This window comes from Egretta garzetta, unplaced genomic scaffold (assembly GCF_000687185.1).
Source record: "Egretta garzetta isolate BGI_Z169 unplaced genomic scaffold, ASM68718v1 scaffold211, whole genome shotgun sequence".
In the NCBI taxonomy this organism is placed as follows: domain Eukaryota; kingdom Metazoa; phylum Chordata; class Aves; order Pelecaniformes; family Ardeidae; genus Egretta; species Egretta garzetta.
In genome coordinates, this window is record NW_009258673.1 from 786949 (window position 1) to 804585 (window position 17637).

The following is a 17637-nucleotide window of genomic DNA, read 5'->3' on the forward strand; positions in this document are numbered from 1 at the left end:
TTCCCTTCTAGGAGGCCCTGGTCTGCATGACCCCTGCGAACGGGAGCCAACAGATGCTTTGTCCTATATGACAGTTCAGCAAAAAGAAGCCATTACACACAGTGCTCAGGTAGAAAACTCATGCTTCTGAGGAGCTAGATGCTGTAACAGTGACGATTTCAGCTCATTAATACAATTTGTTCTCTGCTAAGATAGCTTATTTTAAAGGCAGTCCTGACAGTTCTTCCAGTGCACTACCCTGGAAAGATTAATGAGTGCCGGAGTTAAATGCGTACAAAATCTGATCCTTACAAAAGGCAGCCTAATGTCTGAGCACCACTTGCATCCCACCTCGAGTGCTTATGGCACAGAGCCCTTGAGTAGGCTCCATGTCAGTGTGTCCTGCGCTTTGTATTACAGAAATTAATGAGTTTTCAATTTTTAGACATTAGCATTTTCTATAGCTGTCATAAGAGATAGCAGTAGAAGCTGTCTTCTCACAGAAGAAGTGGGTTTGTGTCTACAAACTTATTTAGAAACTTAAGACAACCGAGGTAACATAGCGTTGTGATGTAACTTATGTTTCTACTGTCACCTTATAGCATGCCCTCAGATTATCAGCCTTTGGTCAGATCTATAAGGTTTTGGAAATGGATCCCCTCCCATCAAATAAGTCGTTTCAGAAATATTCCTGGTCAGTAACTGATAAAGAAGGTAGGTACTGCTTGCTCCAAAAATCACTAATTGGGTGGTAAACTAGGGGTTAATTTAGAATGGGTGAAATTCTTGAATTATATGCTGTGAATGCAAGGTAAAGGCTTTTCTTTGTTGGTAAATGTGTGGGTTTGGGTTGGGTTGGTTTTAATATTTCATTGTTAGGAGAAAATCTGGAAGTTCTGTCCTCTAGAAGTATGAACAGAGGAGCAGCGGTACAGCTAGAATACAGCCGACAATTTTCTTTAAGCACAAAGTCCTTTGGGGTCTGAAGAGTAAAAGTGGTGTTTATGATTCTTATGCTGGGGAAGGGGAGACTGTAGACTGGTCAAAAAGCATGGAACAAGTGTCCGTAATAAGAATTACTCAAGATTTCTTGTTAGAAAACAATATACATCTAATGAAAATAAATTTCCATGTATATTTTTTGTAAAAACAATACTTTTAGAGTTCTTGCCTTAGACATAACTGTAAAAAACAACACTGCAGTATTACAGTACTTATATCACACATGCTATTGGAAACAGACATCTGGCATGGCATGGTACAGTGAGTAATAAGCTAATACTGGTTTACGTGTAGCAGTAAAGCTTTGACTGATGGTTGAGTTCTTTTCATCATAAACATGCGAGGAACAGTATGGGACTAATCAGACTCCTGGTGTGGAATTTTGTTTTTCTAATAGCATATCCATATTACAAGGAAATTTATACCCTAGGTACAGGCTCATCTGCTCTTAAGAGACCATTCGAAGATAGTGTTGGGGATGATAAAGATCCAAATAAAAAGATGAAGCGCAATCTGAGGAAAAGTAAGTGTGACACTTCTCCATTCTGTTTTCAAAGATCTATTGTGCAGTGGGAGTTTAAAAGCTGCTCTGTGTTGGTGCGGAATAACTTGTGAAAAAGTCTTTGGAACAAGAAATGTTGTCTCTATCACCCCACATTCAGAATGTCAAACACATCTCTTACTGTGCATCTGAATTCCCCCCGACATGTTTTACTAAGTGAATGATTTGCATTTTTAAATGGGATGCAGCTGAGGTATTTTATTGATAATGTCCCTGTACTGTGGGTTGTTTTGGTTTGGTTGTTGGTTTTTTTTTTTTCAAAATACTGCAGTGACTTTGCTGTGTGAAGATTTGCCTTTTTGCATTCTTCCCCTTCTTGAGCTAGTTGTTGGTCTCCTAAGACCTCCCACAAAAAAAAAAAATAAAATGCTTAAGCTACAAAACATTGACATTGCATACGTGCACAGGCTAGAAGTCTCTCAGCATTGCTGGGATCCAGTCAGTTCTGGGGGCTCTTTTCATTGCGCTGCTTTGGTGCCAGTTCTGGATCTGGTTCCTCACTACCTATAAAACTTGCTATTCCTTTTATAGCAGCCAGGATGAATATAGCTAGCTGCAAAAGAATTGGGTAAAAAAGTGGGCAATTATAGTTGTTACCCAAAAGTAGAATGGCTTATTAAAGACTTAGCAGCGTGAATGGCTATCCTCAACTTCTGAGAGGCTGAGGGGTTGTTTTGCTCCTTTATACAGACAGAAGGCACTGAAATGCAAACTGTTTCATTTTTCTGTTCATCTTGTTTTGTTCATTTTCCCTCCCACCCCTCCCCTTCCCCACCCCTTTCTACTATCTTGTACTAGTACTAGATAGTAAAGCAATAGATCTCATGAATGCTCTGATGAGGCTGAACCAAATCAGGCCAGGGCTTCAGTATAAGCTGCTGTCACAGTCTGGTCCAGTCCATGCCCCAGTCTTCACAATGTCTGTAGATGTTGATGGTACGACATATGAAGCATCAGGACCTTCTAAGAAAACAGCCAAGCTCCATGTGGCAGTGAAGGTAAGGCAGCCTGAAGTAATCTGCTAACCCCAGATCTTGGAACATAGAGTATGAAATATGGTCAGTACTATGCAACCTCAAAATTAAAAAAATTCAGATGATTCTGAGCTACTACCAGTGTACTCTAAACACAGCTGGGCATGGCTCAAAGATACTAGTGGAGGGGAGGGAGAGCTGCCCAGGGTTCTGCAGGTCAGCTCACGTGGCAAAGGACTGAATGTGGTGTTTAAGTTCTGGACTGGAGGGGTTCAGTTTTGTTCTGTTCTGCTCCTTCCTCCTGTTGGTTTGAAACAGCATGTTGGTGGCTCCCTCTTTCTCCCCTTCCTTCTCTGTGTCCATTCCTGGGTTGTGAGCTCCTGGAAAACATGGAGCCGTTTCCCATCTTCAGTGTCTGAAGAGTTACCTTTGCACACTGGGATAAACACTGTATGTAAATGATTGGTCTCCAGTCAGTTTTTCAGTAAGAGACTAGCATCGTTCAGGTACTAGTCAACCTGCTGTTGCTTCCTGCGTGTGCTCTACAGGACAGAGCTGAGCTCTGCTAAAGCAGCGATAGGCTGGAACGCCCAGCGTGAATGTCCTTGTCCTGCGCGAGGACAGTTCAGAGTGCTAAAGCAGACCCAGCCCCCTGGGCTTCTGGGAAGAAATGAAGGTTTCCTACTGACAGTTCATGTGGAGGAGAACCTCTTTTATTAGAACTGCACTTCTGATAGGACCAAGCCCATCTGTCATTCTGTGCTTCGCTTTGTTTTGAACAAGAATTTCCTTTTTAGAAGCTTCATCTGGCAACTTTCTGCTTTCCTTTGATTTCAGTTTTGAAAACCCCATTGTCCCATGTGCTTTCAAGTTCAAAGTGTCCAGAAGTATCTGAGGGAATGTGTTGTTCCTCCAGGAAAAGTAGCTCTCTGCATGTGTGTCCTTCCAGACCTTCTGCCTCATTCTTTTATTTTCCCTCCCTCCCTGCAGTTGTTTCTTTTTAAAAAAAAAAAAATAAAAAAATTAAAAAAAACCAAAAAACCCTTGCACTGAAAAGCTGTGACTTCTCTGCCCTTGAAGCTCTCTGCATCAGCCAGATCTGTGCTGGTGCCTACCCAGCTCTGTTTTCTCTAAATTTACACGTATACAAATCCTGGGCTGCAGTTCAAAACATCCATGATTCAAGCCAAGAGGAAATGGGTGGTGTGGTAGAGACTGGCTTTTTTTTCATTTCCTAGCAGATAGGGGGCCTGCCTTCCCTGGCTTACAAGAGGGAATAATGCTAGAGCTGACCTTTTTAAAATTTAGAAGGCCTGAAAATGCAGCCGAATCTACCACGACTGTATGGGAGCTGAGCCTAGAGTTACCCATGCAGGTCTCAATTCAGGGTTGGAACAGAGTGATTTTTGTTCTTGGGACTAAATTTTCAGCAAAGCTTCAGGTTCTTTTCAGATTCTTTTGGGCCTGTGTCTGGTACCTGCATACAACCAGGTTAGGTAGCTGGTTCAAGGAGAGGCTGGCCTTGCTAGTGGAGGATGTTTTAGAGGGAACTGATGAGTAGTATCTTAATCAGTAAATTTTCATTTGCTGTACAGCTGCTTGTTGTAGGCAGCGTGGAGAAAGCTTGGGGGTTGTGACGTGGCTCACTAAGAGCTGGCTTACTGCAGACAGACAGTGCATTACTCTGCTAGCCGGGCATTCCTTTACCTCACGTGGGCTTTGCTCCCCGTACACCCGCTTTGGAAGCATCTACCCTCTGGTGTTCCTGCAAGGTGCAAGCGAGGGAGGTGGTATCAGTCCCCTAGCGTCAGGGACACGTTTTGTGTACTCCTTGGGTACCTACTGGCTGTCGCCTGCAGTTTCCTAGGAAACTCCAGAAGTACCATCCTGTAGGATTACAGTGCTTTAATTCTCTTAAGACTTTGTCTTGTTTACCTACAGTCAATCTCTTGATCTGTCCCTACACACAGAGAGAGGGGGAAATGGTGTGCAAAACAATCTCTTTATCATGCTGTTAAGCAGTGTTACGCAGTGGATGCACTTCTGAAATTTAATCTGTTACCTAACAAGGCATTCTTGAGATGATGAATGATGTTCATGAGTAATTGCTATCTTTGAGACTAAAATTCTGTTTGTCTTGATTCCGCTTTTGAAAACCTGGAACTATTTTCCCCATTGCTATTGTGTTTATCTCCATTGCAACACAGGAGAAAACACATTTTTAAGCAATCTGCCTTTATTAAGTGTATGGTGGGCATTCTTTTGTGTTGCGATCAGCTTTGTATTTGTTTCTGTACTGCTACTTATTTTACAGTTCACTTCATGTGGCTTTGTTGTAGGTTTTACAAGCGATGGGGTATCCAACTGGCTTTGATGCAGATGTGGAGTGTATGAGTTCTGATGAAAAATCAGATACTGAAGGTAAAAATGAAACAATGTCTTCAATCTCAAGCAATAATACTGGAAATTCCACAGCTGACACCTCCGCTACCCTAGAGGTGAGTGCTCCGTTACAAAGTACAAGTGATGGAAAGGTGTGCGGTTTGGGTTTTGGATTTGGTTTTTTCTCTTCTCCCAGGAAAGGATGGTGGTTTAGTTAGGGTGATGGATGAGGAATTAAGAGATAGTTTCCAGTCCCAGATCCGCCACAGGCTTTGTGTCACTGTGGACAAATAACCCATCTTTGTGCCTCCTTTCCTCAGGCTTAGGGTGGGGTAGCCATCTTGTTGGTCCTCATAAGGCCATAAACTTGAGACTGGTGGTGTCTCTTCCAGTCAGCTGCATTGAGGACGCTCCCGTTTCAGTATAATGTACTTCAACTTTGGCACTTGGAGCTGAAGTCAGGTGCTATAAGGAGGACACTGAGCTTGTTTTCTCACTGAAGTTGTGGGAAATAGAGTATTCCTCAAAGGACAGAATTCCAGTAACTTTGGCTGAACATCCCAGGAATCCAGCTGTGATGGGTCTGTAGTACATCAGTTGGATATTTTCTTAAAGTATTTCTGGTATTTGTTTCTTTTCACCATTGAGAAACCGGGAGATTTTAAATTCATGCTTAGGTGTTGTCCCTTTCACCCTTTTCTTCCTCATTTCCTTGACCAGTGTGTGTTTGTAATTGTCACCAGGGATTTCAGAGAAGCATCCTGTGAAAAGCCTGAGTAACAGCTTTAATTTGGACATTTGTTCGTCTGCCTGATAGCTCTGCGGGAAGCTCTCTGGGGGCTGTACTGATAAACCATTGTAGAACCCCGCTTTCTTTTTTGTTACAGTGCTTTTTTCCAGGACTACGGGGGGTTGTGCTGTAAATACAAGTAATTGTTCTGTTCTTCAAATACTTGTCAAGATGTTAAAACATGAAATTCTTCACTTGGAAGCCACTTAATTTCCAGACAGCACGTAATCACGGACAACTCAATCCATATATGTATTGGGTCCACTGAGACATCTCCAGGGAAAGGAAATGGGGGTGTTTTATACTCGACAAACAGACCTGTTAATTTTCCTTGAAAATGTACTGTATTTTATCACGAAAGCAGGTAATATTTTAAGCTGGCCAAGATATTTCCCAAGCTGCTTGACTTTGGGTTTCCATGTTTACACTTCTGCAACACTTCACTTTCAAGGGCAGGTCCTGGTACTTACGACTCCTGATCTTTATCCAAAGTAACAATTTGCTTTGGAAAACATTGTTTTGATCCCTTAATAGTCTTTTTCTTCATTAGTGAGTAGTCATTTGTTTCTGTAGCTGAGCACAGTCTAATGCGGGCTGATCCACTGGTGTGCTGAGATTGCAGCTTTACCTTCCTTGCTTTCCAGTTACAGATATTTCTGCTGAAACATGTGACTCAGGATATGAGACCTCTTCAGTCAGAGCTCAGTAGTGCCAGGACATAATTAGATCGAGCAGCAGAGATGTGTGCAGGGTTGGGGAGGCCAATCTCTCCTTTCAGTGATAAAGCCTTCGATTTCACGGAACTTGACACCACAGCCTCAGCTTCAGCTTTGGATACCCTCAGGGTTGAAATTCCAAGGGCAGCTGGTGTAATGTTCAGTTTGTGCAGACGCCAGCCCAGGCCACGAGGACAGTAGCTCTCACCAACAGAAACAGAGGGTGTGACTTTTACAGTTCTTTAGAGAAGGGACTTCCCATCCGCTGCTCTAGTGCAACACGTTCTACTGAAGCCAAGGCAGCGTCTTGTCTGGTACAGCTCTGTTCCCAGGAAGCCTGCTGCGAAGGGAAGAACCAGCTATCGCAGAGGCTTGACACAGCGATGATGCTGGTGTTCTCTACGTGGCTGGCCACGTGGCACTGGCAGCCACGGTGCTGTAGATGTTTGCCTGCCTGTCGAAGAGAGAAAGGCTCTAACACAACACCACAAATGTCTCTCTAGGTAAGAACTCAGGGTCCTATACTCACAGCGAGTGGCAAAAACCCGGTGATGGAGCTCAACGAAAAAAGAAGAGGTCTGAAGTATGAGCTCATCTCCGAGACAGGTGGAAGCCATGACAAGCGCTTTGTGATGGAGGTGAGTGAAGCGGCGTTACAGAGTTGGTAGGTGGTTTTATTAACAGTGCTTCAGTCTTTGGAGTTGCTTGCTGCTACAGTTCAGATTTTTTGTATTTTGCTATTTGCAGTGCACATTTGTGGTGATGATATTTTCGGGTTTTTCTGTCTCTTACTGCTGCTGTGATGATTAGTCTGGGGAAAGGAGTGTCTGTTATGATTTAGGAAAATACAGTAACAATTAAAACTGGATTCTGAGAGCCCCAAACTGCATTATGTCTTGACATGAGGAGGAGGAGGGAAGTAGAATATCCACAGCTTGGCAAAAACACCTGATTTGCAAATTTTGCAAACATATTTTGGTAACCCCACGCCAGTGACCCGATTTGAATCTCCTATTGCCAGCTCACCAGGAGTATTTGGAATGACTGTAGCAGAGGGTAAACATGATTTCTTCATGTACTTGTGCTGTCTCTGAAGTAGCACTGGGCTCTGAAGTGGTACGAGCTAGCATCCCAGTTAAACAGTGTATGTACAGTGTAGGCAAAGATGTCGGTACATAAGGCATTGATAAAGATGAGGGGAGCCTCAAATGGTTCCTAAACCCCCTGTTTCCTAGTGGTAACATTCCCGTGTTGAGAAGCTCGAGCATACTGGCCAAATTCGCTATCACACAGATACACTGGTCCTCTTTGAATTGCACTTGTAGTTTCCAGATTCCCATTCTTTATCAGCTTCATAATCTAGAAGCAATAGAAATTTGTCACATAAACCACTGAGGACTTTTTACTACTGAAGTTCTTCAGAGATGGCCCGTCGTGATGAGTGGGTGCGGGACGGTATTTCCGAGGATAACTACTAGGCATAAACTCATGTCTCAATTTTCAGGTAGAAGTAGATGGGCAGAAGTTCAGAGGTGCAGGCCCAAATAAGAAAGTAGCAAAAGCAAGTGCTGCATTAGCAGCGCTTGAAAAACTGTTCTCTGGGCCTAATGCAGCAAACAACAAGAAAAAGAAGATTCTTCCTCAGGTAAGCGTTATTTGCTTTTTGGACTGCTCTGTTATCACAGCTCTGGGTTGTTTTTTGATACAGGAGCTTCTATAGGAAGCAAGTGATTTCAGTCTCTTGTTTTATGCCCGTATTGAAGGTTTCTGGTTTTATTTTGCTGTAATAATTATTGTAGTATATCAGTATAATCTGATAGTTGGGACCACATTGTGGGAAATACAGTAGAAAAGGAGGCACAAAGAGAGAGAGGTGCTGATGAGCTGGAGGAGATACAGTAAGGTCAGTGGTTCAGCCAGTGATGGCGTGGAAGCCTCTCGTGTTTCAGGCCAGAGCCATAGCGCGCTCCTTCCTCACGTGGGGTGCGTAGCCTTAGGGGATAAGTCATCTCGAGCCAGGTAACAGCCTTCTCTCCAGATTCCGGGGTAAGCTGAGATTTTTGCACCTTTTCAACTTTTCAGATGAGCCATTTTGTTTGGTGAGGAAGACTTGAATAATAAAAAGCTCAGTCTGGTCCATTAGGTTTAACAGCCACAATGATCTCTCAAATCTATTAAGATTAAGGTTGAAGAGAGAAACTAATCAACAGTGTTCTTCCTCCAGAGGACCACAGTCTGGACGAAGTCTTGAGGATTACAATTTGTCTCCTTTGTGCAAACAGAATTAGGATTTTCTTGTCATTTCACACGGGAGCAGAATGTATCACCAGTCAACTCGTACTTTTTGGTTTTGTTCTGTGAGTCCTCTCCATTTCACCAAGACCTTTGGTCAGGAGTAGTTCAGTTTCCATTGCTGCGTTGAAAGTCTGGTAAATGAGAAAAACACGACCTCACAGGATGATGGCCCACTTGCAGTCAAGATATGAAAACGACCTCTGATTCAGGCACTTCCTAAATTCTGATTTTTCTTTTTTTGTTGTTGCTCATGTGTTCTTTTTTCTGTAGGTCAATGATGGCGATAACTGCCAGACTTGTCTTTGAAATACCTGGATTTGCATGATTTTATTGTTTTCAGGGGGTAGTTGGGGCCTCTAGTACAGCAAAGCTGTGCCCTGATGCAGTGAGCAACACCAGCTTCTGTAACTCCTTGCCGTTCTTTCACTTGTAGGTGGTGACAATGGGAGAAGGAAGGTGGCATTCTAGTAAAGCTAGTTTAAAGCAGTCCAGTGTTGCCAGGAGGTGGTTATTTGTCTTTGGGGTGAAATCCTGGCCCTGATGAAGTACGCGGGTTCAGAATGGCGGGAGAGAAGCAAAGGCAATGTTGTAGATCGAGGAGAGGAAGCTTGTAAGGAGGCGGGAAAGAGAGCAGCGAGGCACAGCAGAGAAAGGGTCAGAAGCCACCAGTGTTTGTTTGTGCCCACGCAACCAAAACTTGGGTCAATAACGCAGCCTGACGCGCCGACTGCCAGGCCTGAACAAAGTGAACGTGCTCCTGGACTCGGTGTGCGCTGCTGTGCCCTGCAGTCACCTGCCAAGGGACTGCCTTGGTTTCTGTCACTCCGATTCTTAGGACAGTAGTTCTCCCGTCTGTATTCCGCCTTTAACAAGACTGGCGCATCGAGCATGTTTGAAGAGATTATTAAAAGGTGGTGATTTAATGCAGATGGCCTTGTATTTGCAGCAACGCTTTCACTTTCTGAATTGCTATTTTTTATTACTCCGGGCAGACTAAAGGGGTTGTCAATACAGCTGTTTCTGCAGCAGTCCAGGCTGTTCGAGGCAGAGGACGAGGTGCTTTAACACGAGGGGCATTTGTTGGGGCAGCTGCTGCTACTGGATACATAACGCCAGGTAAGGCATGACGCCAACAGTCTGCTGGGGTGTTCTGTTCCACATGTGTCAAAGCGATCTCTTCAGCTTTAATCGTCTAAGATGAAGCAGAAGGGAGAATTCACGGGGCTTTAAATAAATCAAAGAGATGAAAAGCTGGCAGTACCCGTCCTTTATGAGTGCGCAACTTGAAGCTCGACATGCACAGGGCACACAGTTATGGGCATAATGGCTTTCCTGGCTTTGTTATTTTATTGTAGGTCATCCTCATAGTTTGCTGCCATGGTACAATTCCCAAAACACTTTTCCTAGCTAGAAGCCTGGATCCTGTGCCCTTTAGCGTGAGGAGGGGCTTTCCCAAGAAACCCTTGTGGAGGTTAAGCTGGCAGGCTCGGGAATCACTGTGCTCCCAGAAACCTTCCACAGGAGTTGTGCATGTGAGCACAGCATCCGTTAGTCGCTTCTGTGGTGGCTGAAAAACAAAAATGAAAGAATTTCCATTCAAACTCTGGCTGATGTTAATTCGTCAGCCCTGCTGCACTCTTCTGATTGGCAGAAACATCTTTTGATATCCAAGGGCCTTCTGGTTCACGTTTGTCCTCGGTGCTCACTGTGCAGAGCAGGTGAGTTGCTCACCAGGGTGTCTATTGACGATTCCTTAGGGCAGGTTTGCAACCATCAGAAGCAAAACTGTTCCAGCTCGAAGAGCTAAAGTGCAAAGGTTTTTTGGTGTGTTGGGTTTTTTTTAATACGACAGGCACATACAGCATGAGGTGTTAAAATGTAAACACAAGAAAATTTTAACGAAACGTTCACTTTCTCATTCCCCTTACTTTTCAAAGTGCATTGTTCCTTGTGACTCTGCAACACGTCTGAGGCTTGCAGGCGACATGTGAAGGGAATCTAGACGTTTTTACTTGGAAAAAGAACCACACATCTGTAAGAATGAGATGCTAGTGATTCCTTAGTCAAAGCAAATCCAACAGCTTCCAAAAAATAAAACTTACGTTGCTCACACTCTGGTTTTCAGATTACATCATGAGCTCTAATTATACCCTTCAGCAGTTCACACATGCTAATAGTGGAGCCCCGTTGTTTGGGAGACTTGCTTCCTGGCACAGTCGATGGCAAGTCGTCTTCATTGTTCCTGTATGTTGATGTAATTATAAATATTAAAACCCAGTAATTCATTTTTAATGGCTGTTAACATTGTTTTTGGAACTGTCTTTCTGCCTGAGGAGTCATTTATGAGACACTTCAACCTGCCAGGGGCATGCTTCTTGCCAGCATGGAATTACTCCAGAAATAGGTTTACTTTCCCAGCCACTGTAGTTGTTAAGCTTTCATTGGCCTTGGCCTTCACAGATTTATTTCTCTTCACCCCCTATTCTTCTCAGAAATCTCTTGCTTTTTGTGATGGACACAAGCGATCCCACCAGAAAGAAACCTGTAACGCCTTCCTGAACTACTGAGATGTGATAACCAAGATCGGTGTTACCACTGTTGCTTTTTGTCTCACTCCAGAGTCATGCTTAGCTCTTTGGGGAAAAAAAATGCTGACCTGTTTGCCTCCAGGTGTTCAGATGTCCTTTGTCTGGTAGAAATGGCAGAGAAAGCAGAATTCACAGGAGCTTTACTGATGTGGTATCTGCCACGGGCACCTGGCATTCCCCCCTCTGTAATGGAAGCTGAGGAAAATGACTGTTCCCTGCCTTAGACTGTATTTGTGGGTTAGGATGAACATAAGCAACTATGGGATGTCTGACTGGATCGTGCCAGCTCCATGCTCTTACAGTACAGGCTTGAGGGCTTCAGCTGAAACAAAATGCTAAGGAAATGAAAGGCAGAATTTAACTCTTTGATGAGCTACCATTGGGTAGCTTGTTCTTCAGGCCACCAGGTAGAAGGATTTTAGTGTTTTCAAGCAAGATTTTGTATGTATTCTTGTGAGTTTGTTTTCTCTGTGGTCCTGCTTCACGGACCAGAAGGGGTCCCTCCCTGCGTGTTGGTGTGCGAACGGCGATTGTCTTCAGATGCTGTAGGAAATGAAACCCATCCCGTATCTGTTTATATTGCAGGCTATGGAGCGCCGTATGGGTATAGTACAGCTGCGCCAGCTTACGGTATGTATAGCCCAATAATTAACAAATTAGAAATGATACAGAAACTGTTGTGGCAGTCTAAATGTGGCAGTCCAAGGAGAAATTCAAAGAGATTAAAGCTCTTAAACCATGACAACAACAACACTTTTATGCCATAACCTTGTGGTTCTTTTTTGGTTGGAGTAGCTTTTTTGCCTATGCTTTGCCTGATTTGTGGAAGGACTGCTTGTTCTAATTGCCTGTTCCCTTTCATACTGAAACTGAATTGAAGTAGTTTTCTTACTTTTTACAGCCAATCTGTGCTCCATTCAAAGACTACCGAAGGGCCTATTTCAGCATCTCTGACCAGTGTTTATCTAAATGGCATTACAGGAACACTGGCAAAACGTTTGTCCCTAAGCGTTAAGTGGCTTGTGGACAAAGCTGCCGTAAGGCTGTCAGCTCTATGAACTCTGTGTGTATACACCCACCCCCACGCACCCCTGGCAGGCTAAAACGCTGCTGCCTGGGACAAGCAGAATGGTCTTTGTGTAGCTTATACCGTTAGCAATCAGACTGCAAGGAAGCTAGGACATGGTAATTTGCCACAATGCTTTTTACTAAGAAACACAGTAATATTAGGCTGGCAAAGCTCTGGTTTCATGAAAATTGTAAAATAAACTAATAATCAGAGAGCTATGATGGAAGGGTTTTTCTTAACTCGGCTTCTCCCTACCCACTGGCTTTTTTTACGCTAGACTAACAATGCATACCTCTAACCGGCCCTTTTGGTTACTTTGAATGAGGTTTATGTGGCAATGGGAGCAAAGGGGTTTGGAGTCAGTGATATGTCCTGGCACACGCAAAGCGAGCCCACCAGAGCCAGCCCCACTCCGCTCCCGTCACGGGAACTGGGTGGAAGCCTGCTACTCGAATGACGAGTTGAGTTTCAAGGCCTCCGTTTTTTCATATGGGAATCTTAAGCCTGCGATTTGCTATTAATTTTCTAGCTTTTGTAGCATGTGCAGTACTTGTCGCTCTCAAATTTGTATAGCTGGGGCAATACCAACTCCCCTGATAGCATTACAAAAGTTAAAAATATTTTGAAACGTTGCTTTCATTACTTTCTTTTAGAGATGTGAGCTATAAAGAGTGAAGGAATGCTGCTGCTTTATTGAAAATGTTCTCTTTGCTTGACTAAGACCAGCTGGTCCCATTCCGTACTCCTCAGGGGGAAGGGGAAGGCGAACAGGCCCGGGGGCTGCGCTTACACTCCGCAATTCCCCCTTCAACACTAACGCAAACCTCTTCAGTTTTAGAGCTCCGGCCCTGCCGCCCGGCCAAGCGCTTTGAGAGCGGCAGCTGGCAGCAGTGCTGCCCCAGGGTGTGCGCTGCGTGTTGTCTTGTTGTTGCGCAAGGAACAGCTACGCGTTTTCTCAAGGGAAAATGAAAGGAAGTTTAGTTTAGGGCTTACTTCATGGTAATGGATTTTTAAATAAATCCCTTTGGTTCTTTTCAAGTAATAGTCATGGACTAGAACTAAGATGACTGGCATCTGCACGTGTGGTTTTCTTCAAGCAGGGACACGTAGTGACGTAAGAGGAATCCTTTCCTTGCTGAAGAGTGTGATGGTTACCCAATTCCCTTGCCGCTTTTCTTGCTTTTTTCATTCCTTCCTTCTGTGTTTGGTAGTTTTTCCTCATGATGCCTATTTTGGGAGCTGGATTTTAATCACTTAGCTGTGTATACGTGACATATCACTGACTTCAAAGCATTGTGGAATTGAATGCCCCCATTTTTCACATAAAGAGTTTCTGTTTTTAATGTCTTATGATTGTGATGCGAAGTACTGGGATAATGCTTTTGGCTGTAAGGTAAACATGTCTCTGCCTTTGTAAGCTGTTGCATGTTGGGAAACTTCACTCTGATCATCTGGTGCTCTGGAATACCTGCTGTTGCTGCTTTGTGATTTCTAAATGGATACACAGGTTAAATACTAGAATTTAAATAGGAAAGATTAAAAAACCAAACAAACATTTAATTGTGCAGAAGTTTGCGAGGCCACAAGAACTCTGTAATAATCACGAAATCAGGCAGATATTAATCTTTCCAGATTTGCCACTTCAATACAGGAGAGGAAATGCAGAATAATGAAGCAGATGCAGAATTTGCTGTAGGTGCTTCAGTTTTGGCTGCCCTCCCTGGGTGCTTATCGAAACTGCTGAGTAGTTTCCCTCCGAGTTCTCTCTCATGCACAGCAGTGCCTGTCTAAGTATCTGCAGTTGTAACTGGCCTGTGGAACTACCTCGGAACACAGAGCGAGATAGTAGAGATTAATTATCATAACGATGATGAAGTAGAGCTTCAAGTCCAAATACAACTCTGCTTTTGAGAATATCGCTTACTTTAATTTTGCCAAACGCCAGGACAACAATAAAAGCAAACTTGAAGCGAGCCAGCTCCTTGGAGTAGTGCAAAGGGGTGAAGTGTTACTGTTCACGGGCCTCTGCAGCCCAAGATCCCATTGACTGACTGATCTGGAAAAGGTTAATGAGAACACTACTGTAAGCTCTTATCTGACTTTCTTGGATCACTGAACTCATTTGGAGTCCTCTCCCTTTCTTCTCTCTGTAGGTTTACCCAAGAGAATGGTTCTGTTACCAGTTATGAAATTCCCAACTTATCCTGTTCCCCACTACTCATTCTTTTAGCAAATGGCAGAAGCTAATTCCTATTGATTGAACACCACAGTACAGTACAGAATGTTAGAAGAAAAAAAGCCTTTTTATCCTGTTTTCTTTGAACACATACTTGAGCAAAGTCATTTGTAAAGAAACATCTTTTTTCCTACTTTTTGATTTTAACAAAATGCAAATTTAGTTCTCTAAAACTTGAAAAAAAAATGTTCTGTGAAATGTTACCTCATTTTCAAATAACTTATACCAGCCTTCTGTTATAGGGAAGAACTAGAAGCTTAAATCTTACGTTTTAAATGAAGTATCCGATTATGTAAAATTAAATTTGTGAAGGATGTATAGAATATAAAACACTGATCACAAATAAACTGTTTTGTTGTAACACGAGAGTACTGCCTGTTTCCTAATGCAGTCACAGATTCAGTTAATGACCTGTACTTGTTGTAGGGTTATTAAATGCAGGGCACAGTTCTTTAAAAAAAAATAAAAATTAAAAATTTAAAAAAAAAAAACAAAAAACAAAAACAAACCAAACCTCACACAATAGAAACTTTACAGTTAACATTTAACTTTGTAAATATTATGGTGTGTAATAAACTTAGTAAAATATGGGTTAAAATATTGTTTTATCTTATTTTTTATAGTTAAGCATCAGTACCTGAGTTTCCTTATAATCTTTAAGATCAGCATCCTGTAACTGTGATTTTTAGACACAGTCTTAGTTATCCGAGAGGGCTTTGCACTTGTACACAAAATACTGAAAAACAAACGAAACAAAGGGAATTAATCTTAGGCTGTCTCTGTATTAGGGTGCATTCTGTGAAATAAGTCTTAAACAAAGGAAGTTCCCACAGAAGGACTCTCGTTACATAATTACAGGGATACACAGTTAAGTAATTACAGGGATACAGTTAAGTCCGTATTGCCCAGAGAAAGGACGACACTAATGTTACAATCAGGTTCTTTACAGCTCCAAAGCTGCTTGTTTTCCTTTCTTTTCTGTTTTTACAAAAGAAAAAAAAAAGAAAAAAAAATTGCACTTGTTCTTGTGGCCTTCTTCACTTTTAAGATTGTCTGCCCACCCTTGATTTTCCATCCACCGTTTCTACAGAAAGCATTTTCATTGTCAATCTTTTATTAAAACAAAGGGTTCTCCTTTTCCCCCTTATAAGAATCTAAAGCAGCAACAAGGTCCCCATGAAAACTTGCTATTTAATTGTCCCAGTTCTTGTTGAGTGCTGCTGTGGAAAGTGACACACTTCAGCCATAGGCCAGTACTTTTCTAAGAGTTGGTGCTCAAAGCCAAAGCATCCTCTTTCCGCCAAGGACTGCGGGCACCTGCCTGACATTCCAGGACAGGCCCCGGCTCCACGCTGTCTCCAAGTATTGTAGACTTCGGCATAAAAACCGCTGTGGGCTCTAAGGAGGGATTCGAGCAGTCTTTATTAAGGTATCACCCCACGAAATACGCAGCGCTGTTGGTTGCGCTTCCCAGACCTCGCCCGTTGCCTTTCAGTAGGTTTGCTTTAGCTGGTGCTCAAAGATTGCCCTTACCCATCTGCTCTCCAAGGGACGGCTGCTGAGGCGGGGGAGCGTTCTGTACGAAGAGGGCGTTAAGAACGGTGCTTAAAGCAATGTAAAGTTCCTCCTCCCCTACGCCCCCCGTTATAGGGAAAGCAATATTAGAAGAGCTTAATGAGGGGTGGCTTATGTAACCAGCTGCTTTTCTTGGAACCAACTGCAGCTGTTATTCTTAAGCGAAGTATTTGTGCTTAGGAATGTGTTTACGTCTTCAATGGTTTTTCTTCTGCCGTAGTTCTCGCTTTCGTCTGGTGTTGGTGGTACTTTAATAAAAAATGTAGATCTATTGATCTAAGCAGTGGTGAGCCTGCTGTTGTCATCCATACGTTAGCGTTGAAATGAAGAGCAGGGCCTTGGGGATGTCGTCAAATTGAGTGGTGCTCATAAATCACCGATACATTTTGCTGGCCTATGGATGAAAGGAAGCCATCACGGAGCAGAAAAAGCATGGCTGATAAGAGCCCATTTTTGTTAATCAAATATTCATTAAAGAAATCTTTCTGAACCAATTCTATACAACGAACATTCGTACCCCAAATAACTTGTTCTGATTTCAAAAACAAGGAGGGCGCTATGCTCTTTTCCAACATGATGGCAGTCATTTCAGATGATTTATAGAAGTCATTTTTTATTTTTTTGTCATTTGTTGGGAGTTACTAACCACATTGTAAACTTGCCCCCTTGCTGCATATTTTACATTTCTCTGCTTTACTGAAAAATATGAATGAGCTGTCAGTTCTTTGTTTAGAGAGTGGTAACCTTGGAAGTGTTAGATGTTTCAATACCTTCAAAGAATTAAAAAGTGCCCATTTTACAATGAAAATTCCACTTGCAGCTGAAAGAGCAGAGAAATTTAAATGGAGCTGTAGCTTCAGCCGGTCTCTCCGACATTAACGTGAAGTTTTTGCTTCTCTGCTCTTTTCCCACTGTAGGTGGTTTTTTCATTGACAGTCCCTATTGCCAGCCTCTCAGCATCGCACCTTTTATTATTCACTTGGGCCCTCAAGATTTCTTCTCTGACTTCTAGAACCATCAGGTTGTGTGGCTCGAAATGGCATTTTGTACATGTCTTAAAAGCAAGAACAAACGTGGCTCGTTTTGAGGTTTCTCAACTTCAGACATGGCATCTGAGCTTTTTTCCTTTTTTTTTTTTTAAAAATGTTTTTCTCACTTCTTGAACTTTGTTCCATTTAAGGAAAAGCAATACTTCCTCCAAGCCACAGTCCTTTCTTTGGGTACCGAGCAATAGATGTGCATATACTGCTGGTTATTCCTTTACACTAGAAGGGAAAGACTGGTGTGTCGGGGGGGAAAAAACCACCCACCAAACGGAGAAACGAAGCCCAGCAGAGTGCCTGCTTTACGCAGTGAAGCCTGCATTTATTTTCACTATTTAAGTACTTTAGAATTTTAATACTATGACTGTATTTGCATGTTGCTACAAAGACTTGCAATGGTCACTCTTGAAGCAGCAGTGCTTTGTG

General features: G+C 42.8%; 1 protein-coding gene across 1 annotated transcript in view; it reads left to right on the forward strand.

The window, feature by feature from the left end:
* LOC104135201 (spermatid perinuclear RNA binding protein) overlaps positions 1–14621 on the forward strand; it is a 32071-nt gene extending 17450 nt beyond the window's left edge. The window contains exons 8-17 of the mRNA XM_009648823.2: positions 12–109; positions 582–693; positions 1412–1504; positions 2342–2541; positions 4857–5015; positions 6909–7043; positions 7910–8050; positions 9693–9816; positions 11874–11918; positions 14511–14621. Of these exons, the coding sequence (XP_009647118.1) occupies positions 12–109; positions 582–693; positions 1412–1504; positions 2342–2541; positions 4857–5015; positions 6909–7043; positions 7910–8050; positions 9693–9816; positions 11874–11918; positions 14511–14587 (1184 nt within the window). The 3' untranslated portion in view covers positions 14588–14621. The remainder of the gene's footprint in view (positions 1–11; positions 110–581; positions 694–1411; positions 1505–2341; positions 2542–4856; positions 5016–6908; positions 7044–7909; positions 8051–9692; positions 9817–11873; positions 11919–14510) is intronic.
* The last annotated feature ends 3016 nt before the right edge of the window (positions 14622–17637 follow it).